The 13,515-nt window shown below is 36.2% G+C and overlaps 1 protein-coding gene across 1 annotated transcript in view; it reads right to left on the bottom strand.

Moving 5' to 3' along the window:
* Positions 1-566: 566 nt before the first annotated feature.
* The window catches only part of LOC124712526 (GTPase-activating protein CdGAPr), a 456,387-nt gene continuing 443,438 nt past the window's right edge, over positions 567-13,515 (bottom strand). The window contains exons 17-18 of the mRNA XM_047242840.1: positions 4,511-4,960; positions 567-3,202 (exon numbers count right to left, since the gene is read on the bottom strand). Coding sequence (XP_047098796.1) covers positions 4,526-4,960 — 435 coding nt within the window. The 3' untranslated portion in view covers positions 567-3,202; positions 4,511-4,525. The remainder of the gene's footprint in view (positions 3,203-4,510; positions 4,961-13,515) is intronic.

Here is a 13,515-nt window from a genome sequence, read left to right as displayed (position 1 = left end):
TTTTTGTTCGGTAAGTCACCTCATCTTTGTATTTATATATAATTTTTCCCACGTGGAATGTTTCCTTCCATTATATTGATATTACTTCCTTATTAATACTCTGGAGAAATTTTTAAAGATTTGCAGCTTTTTATGTATTTGATAGAAATGACTGTTTATAGGAGGCTCTTTGTCTAAAACACAGATTTTAAAAACAAGCAACTCTCATATGTCTGAGATTTAAGCAATCACGTTCAAGGGAACACTTTTCTGGCTAAAAGTAACACAGGTATTGCATATTTGTCATAAAACAGCACATCCATAAAACCATTACAAATGGAAAGTGCCAGAATATATTAATGCGTTCTTAAATTTGTGCACTAGTGATCCCACTCATTGCTTAGAAGACATAAATTAATTTGAGTAATAGTTCTTCACAAAAAACAGTGCCATTCAGGGTGCGACACAGAACTTGCCAAATGTAAAAGCTTTTTTTTTCTTTCTCAATGTTCTACTGTGTTACAATTTAGCCAAGTCCTGGATTTTTAGTTAAAGAGATAAAATATGTATAAGTCACAATACAATCATCAGTTTTTTGAAAATTATTGAAATGCTTTACTAGTTGCAAAAGAACATTTCAAGTATGTCACACTCATAATGCCCATGCAATTTACTCAGTAATATAAGAGTCTCGTAGTAAAAACCACTGTTAGTACTGAACTTGCTGTGTGGGTTTCCGTTATATTACATACTGAATCCATCCTTTGGTGCATCACCGCAATATGAAGCAGAAAATAATAGTTCATTCCAAATACAGCTTCATTAACATCAATACAGTTATGGAACTCTCACACCCTCACAATCAATATTTTAAATAATTCCTTCATCTGCGTTTTTCACTCCTCTGGCAAAGCAATGCTTCAATCAACCAACTTCAGTTTTTCAATTAGAAATCAAGTCAAATATGTATAAAAATAACCTCACCTATCTTAGAAGACGTTACATGCACACCATTTATATAAATCATACATGCAGCTTCATATTTCTCATTTTTGAGCTAATATTGTCCTCTGAACCTCACAGTGTCAGTGCTGAACAGTACATTTTCTTGTTCAGATCTTATGTACAGCAACCTGAAATAAAATACTGATGCAATAATAATTTACTATAATTATATCCCACTGCAATTATTAACAAACCGACCATTCGGTTGCTGAAAATATATTTTTGCAGTATGAGGTTTTGAATCTTTCATTAGCATGATGAATGTCATTGGAGTAACATGTGAATTTTGTGTGTGTGTGTGTGTGTGTGTGTGTGTGTGTGTGTGTGTGTGTGTTTATTACTTCGAAAGTTGAGACTGATCTAACATGTTTGCCTTTTATGTTTCAAACAGCAGATATGCCAAGAACAATATAAATGTTCTTAAAGCTTCTAACTTATTGCAACAAGACTGTTCAAAACTTTTACAATGAAAATTTCACAAGCAGGTAGCATGTAGCATAGTGTTACGACATTATGTTTATCTTGCTTAGGAACAGGAAAAATGTATCTTTTACCATTAACATTCTACATGTATAAGCAACCAACTTGCATTCATATATTATATACATATACCGAAAAAGATGTTTACATTGCACGTGTTTGTACAAAGTACAGATATAAATATACATTAATGACAACAACAATACATCTAACAGTGTGGAATCTCATGATGGTTAACAAATAATAATCAGCTGATAAAACACATTTTTTATGGAAGATCCTGATAAGGAAAAACTACTTACTTGGGCAATCAAATGTTATGGTCCCTTTGCATATAATTTCTTGAATGAAGAATGTACTGAGTAAATACTTTGAAGTATATCTATGATCATTTCATGTTGCTTTATTACTACCAGACTCCTCTTAAAAATACAAATGCCTTGTAGTGTACGATATACTTGTAGCATGTACTGCTCAGTGAAAACACAAGTTTCTTTACAGAAATTCGTTTTGAGAAGATGTAGAGGAACAAGTGTTAAGATTTATTTCATCAACAAAAACCGAATTTTTCACAGTATTCTCATCCATGAAAGAGACATAAATTTATCGATAGCTATTTCAGAAATTGCATATGCTTATGTGAATATTATTACAAAAATAGCCTTGAAAATAGTGATTTGCAGATGGCACACTGATGATCAGCAACATCCCCAATATTATAATATTATAATGGTAAAATTCTGTCCCAGTGTTGCCACTGTGTCTCTAATTGATGTGTTGCCATGTGTGTCCATACATTAGCCCAACAGCCAAACTGGAGTACAACAGTTTTTTTCAGAGATGATAAGAAAGTTCAAAGCATGTCTTTACTCAGCATTTGTCAATAGTTAGATGAATTTTATTTCATCCATTCCACTGGAATGACACCATTATGAAACATTATCTCTTTCTCTCCTAAGTGAAACACTCTACATAATACTGAGCTTGGTAAAAATGATAATTACCAACTGGAGTGAATATAACACTATTAAAGTGTTTAATATGTTAACTATCAAGTAGAAAACAGTAACAAATATATTTGAAATGTAACAAGACATATATGAAATACAAATACAAATTTCAATAATTATTTTAAAAAAATAAAAATGATAAAAGAAAGGGTGAAGTTGAGCTAACTAATCAAAGGTAAACAAAAGTTCTACATAATTCTGTAAAAAGCTCATACAGAGAACATCTGTACAAAGATAATTTTTCAGGAGGAGTGTACTACAAATCATATGTCAGTGTCTTAAACAGAAATGAATATTTCCTGGCAATATGGATATTAAGTCCAGCATTATATCCTCAAATCTCAGCCAGTTCTGAGTTTTTGCTATAACTTATTTCTCTTCATAACATCAGTGAGGTCCAGTAAATGCAGTAAAAATTGTTACAGCAAATGAAAAATACCCTGTGTTTCACAGAACACAACACAGCATCCATTACAAAACAATTAACAATGTAAAAATATATTTATAAATAAATAAATATTGTCCAGAAAGCAGTCTGTTAAACAGCAGATCTTTAATGATCCTTATGCCTCTCCATAAGCAAAAGCTAAAACTGCAGCTACTTGTTTTTCTGTTGCCAGTTTTGCAACTGTCTTGAAACATTATAAATGCAATATATCACAGATGTACAGTTCCAGAAACTGTCTGGTTTGAGGAAACTTCACTCCACCAATCAGGTCCCTCGATAGCTGCAAAAATACAAATATCTGCTATAAGTAAGTATAGCAAATATTCTAACATGTACAGGGTACTCACCAATAATACACATGTCATCAAACAGATATGGCAATTATAAAATTATGAGACAAAATTGCTGGTTAGTATTCTCTGAGCAAAGAACTCAAGTTCCCAAAGCCAGGATAGTTTCTTGTACCTACATGTGTGTGTCTATCCGCAATGCTAAGAATTTCACCTGTTGCAGGTAAGTACTGGCTGACAATTCTGTCTCATATTTTCATAGTCTTTTAAAATGAATTTTCCTTTTGATATAAATAGTATAAATGCATTATTTAAGTTGTTAAGATATGAATAAATCTAAATATTTAAGGTGTTTACAAAACTACATCAAGGAATGACAAATCACTACTACTGTCACAATAAAGTGGAACATCAGATAAAAATTCGAATTGCAGTGGATTAGCAACAATCTTTTTATCATCTTAGCAACATGAGAATTAATGAGAAAAATTCACAACATTTTGCATTCTTTAAGTTTTCGAAGTGAGAATTATTTCCTAGCTATTATCAATAGTCAGTTTATTGACTCAGGGAAAAATTAAAATGTAAAGAAACACCAATAATAGATTTACAATACATTAAAAAAGTCTAACATATGTAAAGGGCATTCTTCAAACACAGACAAAAATCCTTCAACAACAATATAAATCAAAAGCTAAAGAGACACTTAAGAAAAGAAATAGGTTCCTCAGACACAGGGTGTTGAATATTATTTAAAAAAAGTGGAACTTTTAGAATGCTAAAATTTTTGTACCACCTGTCAGCTCTGGCTCAGACATGAGAAGAAGACATCAAGAAAGACAAAAAGATGCAAAATAATTCAAAATTGTGAGAAGCAGTATCTAGTCATGATAAAGCAGAAAATAATTCCAGCTTTGAATCATCACATAATAGGGTCGTGCAAATTACTTCCCCTGAGAGTAGACATCAACAAACTGACGAGACAGGAGAAAGTAATGTGTATTCTGTGTACACATCACCATCTAAAACTGCCAAGTAACAATGAAATCTGATGTGAAGCATCAAGTTTGATGATGACCAAAGGATTAATATTTACAAAGACAAAATCATCTTATCCTCACAGTATATCACGTGATAAGAATAGCAAAAGAGTGAACTGATGATTAACTGTATGGATGTTGCTGGACAATAGTAAAAAATATTATTATTATTACATTTTTATTACTACTACTACTACTATCATTAATTTTGTTATGAGTAAGATGTTAACGACTACTTTGATGAAATAAATAACATACCTCACTTGAACAGTGCTACACAGAAGACACATAAGTTTTTGCAGCCACTGTGGTCGGCTGTGATGGTGGTGTAGATGTTGAGCCAGACATATCTCGAGCCTCAAATAGTGCAGCCATATCACGAATACATCCAGGACCTTGCTGAGGTGCTGATGACCTTCGTAGTGAACCTGTCCGCAATTCTTCTTCTGTTCTGTCCGTGTATCTAGCTCTTCCTGGACGTGTTCTTGTCACAACACTATCTTCTTCGCATATCCGCCTTTCACGTGCTACATCAGTTAATACTTTCTCTGTTATTTTTGTGCTATCACTACTTTTCTGATCATCAGACACTCTTCTGATTTCTCTATCCCTTGACATATTAGGGCTTCTTTCAGGTTCTCCAGCAGATGATTCATGTAGTCTGGCACTCAGAACACTGGCTTGATCACTGTTGCCTTCAGGAGGCTGCTGCAAAATGCAATGTAAAGGAATGCTAAGCCATAAAAGGTAGAAAATTTCACAAAAATTTATGTACTTTATTAATAATTTACAATCAGAAAACTAGTTGCAGAAGGCATAGAAAACTAAAAGCCTTCCTCTTTTATTATACAGCTGTATTGCCTGGGGCCATAACTTAAAGAGCACAATTTAGTTAGTTCCCATAGTAGTAGTTTCCATAACAGTGGTGGTGGTGGCTGTGGTACTGGTAAAAGTAGCTACAGCAGCAGAAACTTTGGATAAAAAATATTGCTTCCATAACAGAAAATTCAGATAAATTTATTTTTCATAATTATATAATTTTTGTAAAAAATGGTACATGTAGTCTACTTTCTTATGATTATTAAAATCTTCCTTGTAGACCTGAGCATTATTAGCTGTTAGACAGAAAATCATTAACAGGTTAGCAATTTAAAGATTTTTTCATTAATCAGGTAAAAATTCAAGCTTCTATTGCGTAGGAGACATCAGAGAGGGAGAGAGAGAGAGAGGACAAAAATCATAATTTTTAAAATGAGGTGTTTTATCATCTGGAAATGAGAGGAAATATGAGACTTTTCATGGATAAAGTGTTAAAAATCCAGGACTTCATGGAAGGGAAACCAACATAAGAGGCTCATTTATCTTTAACTGATAGTTACTTAGTTATTTAATTACATGTCCTGTGGATGATTTTTCATGTTGCATTGTAATGATGTGGAATGAGTCATTTTACATTCACATTGCAATTTGTACATACACTTTTATTCTGTACAAGTAAATATGTACTGCTTAAGGTGGTGGTGACTTTTGATGTTTTAGATGGTGTAGAAGATGAAACATATTATATCTTGACCTTGTAATTGTTGCCTCAACTGTATTGATGTACTTGTGGATTCATTGGTGGATTTCAGTGCTACAGCACAATGATGATCTGTCAAAAGCACATAATTTTGATATAATTTGTCATAGTTAAATATCAAATAATAACATTTCCAGATAAGGTATTTACACGGTATATACTGATTTGGAGAGATGGCTGCCCTGGTTGACACTGTAACCTACTTGTCAGTGACTTAAGCTGTGAAGAGAAAGGTATCAAGTTTGCCCACCTCCTTCCAATTTTTTTCATCTTTTGTTTTCTAAAAGATTCTGGGTCTTTTTTCTTAATTTAACAGATGTATGACATGCATTAGTCAATGTTATTTATTATAAATGATGCATTTGCTGCAATTCTTGTTGCAAATGCCAAAGTCTGGAATGTTATTCCAGTGGTCATAACTCTCTAACATAACTGTTAGTCTATGTCAGAAAGAAAACACAAGTTACATGCTGGAAGTTTTGGTTATTATGAAACTTCTTGTAGAAGGTACACTGCTCAAAAAAAGGTTTGGAATTCTATTGCAAAATGTAGTCTACGATACTAGAGGTCTCACTGATCCTTGTCCAGTTGGAGCCCATATACGGGACGGTGTTTACAATTGGTATGCTTTGTGGCCATTCCCCAGTCCAGTAAACGAACTGCTGCCACAGCAGCACATCATGATTAATCCAGTATCAACGACAGGTTCATTTAGTTTGTGTTCAGGACTGCAGCAACATGCCATGTAGAGGCATACAGCACTTTGACAGAGTCAGGATTGTGGCTTTACTTTCAGCAAGTCATACACAGTAAGATTTTGCCGGTAAGTTACATGTCACTCAAAGTGGTATGTCTAAGGTGTGGAGAAAGTACAGATAGACTGGTAATGTGGATGAAATGAAATGTCCTGTGGCTAGGGCCTCCCGTCGGGTAGACAAGTCGCCTGGTGCAATCTTTTGAGTTGACGCCATTTCGGTGACTTGGGTGTCGATGAGGATGATATGATATGATATGATGGTGATGAGGACAACACAACATCCAGTCCCTGAGTGGAGAAAATCTCCGACCAACTGCGGAGTAAATCTCTGACCCAGTCGGGAACCGAACCCAGGCCCCTTTGCACGGCATTCCGTCACGCTGACCACGCAGCTATCGGGGCGGAAAATGTGAATGATAAACCTCATATGACAACACAAATGCACGATCGTTTGCTCCAACTGTCGGCTTAGAGACACCCAATATCAGCTGCCAGAAATTTTGGAAATGACTTCTCACAGGCAACAGAGATTCATATGTCAGACCAAACAGTGTGTAGAACATTGCATCATGGTGGTCTTCATTCCATAATACTGATGAGAAATTTTGCACAGAGTCACAGAACCGGTGCAATGGAATGACCTAGGCTCTTGTACATCAACATTGGACCGTTGAAGAATGGAGTAATGTCACATTTACTGATGAGACCAGGATTAGTTTGCTATTAGACGCTAGACATGTTAGGGTTTGGAGAAGCGCTAGATGACACCAGGAACACCAATATGTTCAGGAAGTCCAACCAACTGATGAGACCAGGATTGGTTTGCTATTAGACGCTAGACGTGTTAGGGTTTGGAGAAGCACTAGACGACAGCAGGAACACCAATACATTCAGGAAGTCCAACCATTTGCAGGTGGAAGTGTAATATTCTGGGCAGTTATAATGATGGGACTGCAGATCCCTCTAATTACCATCTATGGCAATTAGATTGGCCCCCAATACCTCTAAGAGGTCCTACAAATGACTGAAAATCCCTGCAGACATGAAGTCGGAGGTGACTTAATACTATTCGATGACAAAGTCTCGGTGCCTTCAAAGATGCAATGTCAACCAACTACACTGCACAGCACAGCCCCAGACATTAATGCAATTGAGTATGCAAGGAGCCTGTTTAAGGAGGCTGTTGCACAGCATCCAAATCCACCTGACAATTTTCAAGACCTCACTGATGCTACCATTGGGAGCAGGACCTCATACCTAAAGATAAACTTGATGGTCTCATCTAGAACATGCCTTGCACAGTGTAACAGCACATTGGTGTGCAGGGATGATGTACTCACTAATAAAGACTGATAATCATCATGATGAGATAAAGATTTACAATTTTTGTTTTGTTTTTAAAATATACATTTAGGAGAGAGCCTGCTGTGTTTTGTAATGAGTTTTTTGTAAGTAACTGAAATCATTGTTGTTTTCAGAAGGAATTATATTTATTTTGTTGATAAGGTATTGTACAAACCTCAGTGGCTGTACTAGAAAAAGTCGTCGTAGTAAACTCTACGATATTCCAAACATTTGTTGATGTGTACATACCTATATCTTAATTTTGTGGACTGCCTCATGTTTGCATCTTATCAGTAAATATCTTTTTCAGTGATGATGAACAACTTCAAAAAAATCTCCTCTTCCATTGAAATTAAATTACACAACAAATCTCAATTTTGAAATCTATGTGAAGAAGTACATTATTCAAAGTGATGTTAGTTAATGTGACAATGGGAATGTGGATGTGAAGCTTGTGCAAACAGACATTAGACACCGCAGTTTAACTATATTCAATTTTGAAACTGAAAATGGGATACACATTTAATTGAGTTAATGAATAACTTCTACTAGTATGTATTTCAAATTGTTGTACAGCATTATTTGCTGTTAAAGCCCTACGAGTTAATCTTCTTAACAATACACTAGTTTATTTTTTTGCATACTAAAATTTTTGCATTACAACTAACTAGCTCTAAAAGGATATCAGTTTCAAATTTTAAAAAATTAGGCCTCCTTCCTCATTCGCCTTGGTTCAGTAACATTACCCACTTTACGATAACAAACTGAGAAGCCATGCATAGGTACTACAGACAGTGATTACCATTATCTTTGCACATACAATGGGTGCTTTTCTCTGTAACAAGGAGTTAACTGCAGTCAAATTTTTGGTTATCATTTTAGTAACCAGCATTTAACATTGGTGCAGCGCAGAGACAACTTAATCGCAATAAAGCTTTAACCATGAATGCAGGACCCCCAGTTATGTTGCTTTTCAATTATGTAGGTGCAGTCAGCCATTGGTGACAATGGAGGTGATTCCAGTAGGACTTAAGTGCTGACTAAATACATTTCAGCATACAATTCAGTGTAAGTTATGGTTGGATACACTTTGCAATTTGCATTACTCAGCCATTACTTTAAGAGGCATCTCAATTTACTGAAACTGCAAGTTTTTTATTTCCAATGTGTGACCCAGAGGGTTAAACCTTCAATATCAGGTGTATTTATCTCTTTTAATAATGCGTGTGTCAGAGATGCTGAGTAGCAGAAAGGCACTATAGAAAGACTGTTGGGAAATTAACTTTCGGCCAACAAGGCCTTTGTCAAAAGTAGACAACATACATACATGCACACACTCATGCAAATGCAACTCACATACACATGACCACAGTCTCTGGCAGCTAGAGTCAGACTGCGAGGGCATGACAACCGACAAGCTGTCTGTCCACATAAATGGCCACCAATAAACTGTGGCTAAGGAACAACTGACCACCCTGTTGCTGAGCACGCCGCCCAACACAACGTTTTTCATTTCAATGACTGCTTCACAGCCTGTGGCATCTGGATCCTTCCCACCAACTCCAGCTTTTCTGAACTGTGCAGGTGGGAACTCTCCCTGAAATATATCCTACGTCCCTGTAGTCCTCCTGGCCTCAACCTTCGTTAGTCATTGTCCTTATCCATCTAGCCCCTTCCACATTGCCATTTCAGCACTACAAAGCCCTCTATTCCACCAATGCACTCAGTCTTTTTACTTCTCTCCTTTTCCGCCCTGCCCCCTTCTTTCCCCCACCCTCTGTCTAACCTCCTGACTGCACCTAGCTGCCCCATTCTCCACCTCGTCCCTGCACTCTCTCAGCAGCACTTTACCATCCCCCACCCCTACCCTGACATCCCTTCCCCTCCCTGCCCCAGCCTCCTCCTTACCCCCACCTGGTTGCCTCTCCCTTAACGCCGTGCTGCCTGCAGTCTGGCTCTAGTTACCAGAGACTGTGGTCATGTGTGCACTAGTTGCATTTGTGTGAGTGTGTGCATTTGTGTATGTTTTCTACTTTTGACAAAGGCCTCGTTGGCTGGAAGCTAACTTTGCGACAGTCTTTTTGTTGTGTCTTTCTGTGACTCAGCATCTCCGCTATACAGTGAGTAGCAACTATCCTTTTAATTGTATTGTTACATTCCATCCTGGATTTTCCATTGTTTAATAATGCATGTGTGTATTACATGTATGTCCTTTGCATAACCTGAGGCAATGCCTGGTAGCAGAAGACAAAAGTGTTACTTTATTAGAAGGTTCAAAGTTATGGGAAGGTTTCTGATTGCATAGGTTAATATACCATAAATGAAAACTCCTTTCAGTGATACAGGCTCCATTTTCTGTTTTGTTTACATAACATATATTACTGTTCACATAAGCAATAAAAATTTTTCAAGTAACTTTGAATCCTGTACTAAAATAGCTCACCCCCCCCCCCCCATCCCCTCCCCAATCCCTCCACTAGGCAGTGCCACAGGTTATCCAAAAGTTGTACATGTAATATATACTTTAATTACTACCATAAATCTGACCAATAATGGAGGTTTAACTCTCCAAAACACAATGGAAATAAAAATAAAATGTGATTGATTACAGTAAACTGTAGTTTCAGTTTTTATTTTATAACATTCACTGCAAAGCATTACCTAAAATGTTCACATTTAAAATTAAGAGCTTTTCCCAGATGCCTGTACAGGGTATCATTTCTGTTTTACAAAGACACTGTTATTAATAACAGTTTGGTTTTGGTGTAAAAACTTGGTCTCTTCCCATAGTAAATAACCAGTGATGAACACAAACATTCTCATGACAGATTTTCAACTGTTGAGGATATCTTTTTTCACAGGTTATATGAATGAATTGACTGTTGTCTGCAAGTAATGGAAAGAGCAAAGATCACCATTCACTGTATTGTTGCTAAGCTTTCAGCCAATGTCCTTCCTTAGAGGTGCCTCACCAACAAAAAAACAACAATGCAGGAAAAGACAGATTGCTACTTACAACAAAAAAAGACACGTTAAGTTGGAGACAAGCACAATTAAAAGACACTTACGAAAAACTTTTGCCTACAGCCTTCATCAGCAAAAGGGAAAAACACACACACACACACACACACACACACACACACACACACACACACACACACACACACACACGGCTATAGATTCCTGGTACTGCAGGCTCCTGTCAGTACTTGCATTCCACCCAGGACTTCCCAGTATGAGTTTAACTGTTGTCTGCTTAATAAGCACATGGCGACTGTTTCAACTACAGTTTGCTTGAGATTCGTGGATTGAAATCCTGAATTTCCCTAAACCAATTTTGTTGTATGTGAGAGCAAGTTTTACTTTACTAGTTTTCGTAGCACAAAATGGTCTTTTTATTTTTTTAATTTTTTTATAGTTGTAGCTCCATTCATTTAGTGATTATTCCTAGTTCAGCTATAATTAACAGTTTTATCAAGAATTCTGTAAGTTGTAAGGTCAACAATGTTCACCATCATGGTAGCAAACATGACAAGATTATGGACAGCTCAGCACTGTTCATACTTCATGTGAATGAAACGGTAATAGCTTCAGAAGAAAAAGAAGAGCTAAATACACCCACATAATGGGCCTTGGAAAATGATCTACAAATTCAAAATAAACCACTATAAGTGGTCTTACTGATCATGAAGACATCAGAATTCAGGTGCTCTCTCCAAACGCCATGCCCTACAAAAGCACACAGCAAATACTCATAGAAAACACAACTCTATCTGGAATGACTTCAACTCAACCAATGCCAGAATGATGGAAGTGCGAAAACAGACAAATTACAAACTTGACATGTAGTATCATGATGTGAAACACATGGTTCTCATCAAAAGTTCTGGCAAAATGAGATGCCGTCAGCCAAATGAAGACTGGACCAATGAACCCTGTAAAAGGTATCATGCAAAAACTGCATAAAAATATGAATATCAACAATAAAACTAGGACCAAATAATGTAATGCCGTTTTTATTTGCACATTGGGGTCATTTTCATTAATACAATTAGCCACTCCATGACACGCTACATTATTGTGCAACAACCTCCAGTAAATGAAAAATCCTTCAAGAACACACTTTGAACTGTCAGTGGAACTTATCAGTATCAATGGGATGTAGATGTGTACTTTGATAACAACTATTTATCACGTTTCAAATAGGATGTTATTTACTGTTTTTTAAGCATGGTGCTGTGGTGAAATTGGCAAAGTATTAATTTTTGGCTTTTGGTTCTCTTTGAGCAATTTAAATGCATATTCACTGCTGATCAACAAATGTCAATGACACACAATATTCCATAAATCCTTGTGAATATTCCTGCACAATGAAGGCAGTCTACTGCATTTTTTGATGGGTGCTTATGTTTTTTTTTTTTATTTTTGAAACCTCATCTGTGCACTAGATTTTTCTGTGGCAATTTTTTACCTCTGAAAGGCCCACTATCTGTGTGTCTGTCTTTACTGGAGTATACAAGGTAAGACATCTGGCTTTTTTTATTCTAGATCACATTCCATGTCTTCTGCTTAAAAAATGGTTTTTATAAATATTTTTTATCAAAACACATTTGAGATGGCAACCGAGTCTCAATCACGCAAGTGAGACTAGGGTGCTATCTCAAAAGGGTTATTAACATTATGACAAAATGAATCATTCACAAGAACAGAAACCTGTCATAATTACTGTCAGAAGCATTTAAAAATACTGCCACCTTATGCTTCTCCAATAGTCTAAAGATATCACTGTTCATGGAATTGTCCTCAGAATGATTAAAACATTCATTCACACAGTGATCCAGATCTTCGTTCGCACTAGGAACATCTGAATAATCATTGTCAGAAAGCTCCAATAGTATTTCAGATTCATTCATTTCTTTCCATTTTCTGAAGATGTCCACCTCTAAAAGCACAAAGAACTTAAAGACAAAAATAGTAACTGCTAAGTAAGCTAAAAGTAGATAAAGGCAATCAAGTTTGATACATTGACTACTGGTGTAAACATCCAAATAGACAAAGTAGTTAAAATACACCACAGCATCTGCATCTCATCTGCATCTACAGACAGTGTGTAGAAAACACGAGTTATCCCAAGATCCATCCATAATAGATGGAGTGTGAAACACAAGTAAATCCAGAATCATCGGCAATGTGTTAACATGTCTTCAGTTCCGAAGCACAGCTTAAGTCCAGTGCTTTCTCTCTCTCCTTTAAAGTATTCCAGAGTTGAATCATTCAGAAGTCTTTTCTCTCTGGAACTATCCACGTACATACCTACATAGGAAAGAATATATTCACATGCTTCCTGCCATCCAACATCTAGCACTTGTTGCATTAGCTCCACACAGGCAACTATGAACCTCTCCAGCTGTACAATATGTCATGCTTCACAAGGCTGCACATGTAGCTTAAGAGAGAGAGTTGTAATTGGTTGATAGCTTTCTCTATGTGACACTCTGAAATGTGGATCTCCAAATTATTTTAATGAAGACTACAGTGTACAATGATGAGCTGGAGAAAAAAACTATCTGTATTATTTCTTTA

Source organism: Schistocerca piceifrons, chromosome 8 (genome assembly GCF_021461385.2).
Source record: "Schistocerca piceifrons isolate TAMUIC-IGC-003096 chromosome 8, iqSchPice1.1, whole genome shotgun sequence".
Classification (NCBI taxonomy): domain Eukaryota; kingdom Metazoa; phylum Arthropoda; class Insecta; order Orthoptera; family Acrididae; genus Schistocerca; species Schistocerca piceifrons.
This window is presented reverse-complemented; position numbering and strand designations above follow the sequence as displayed.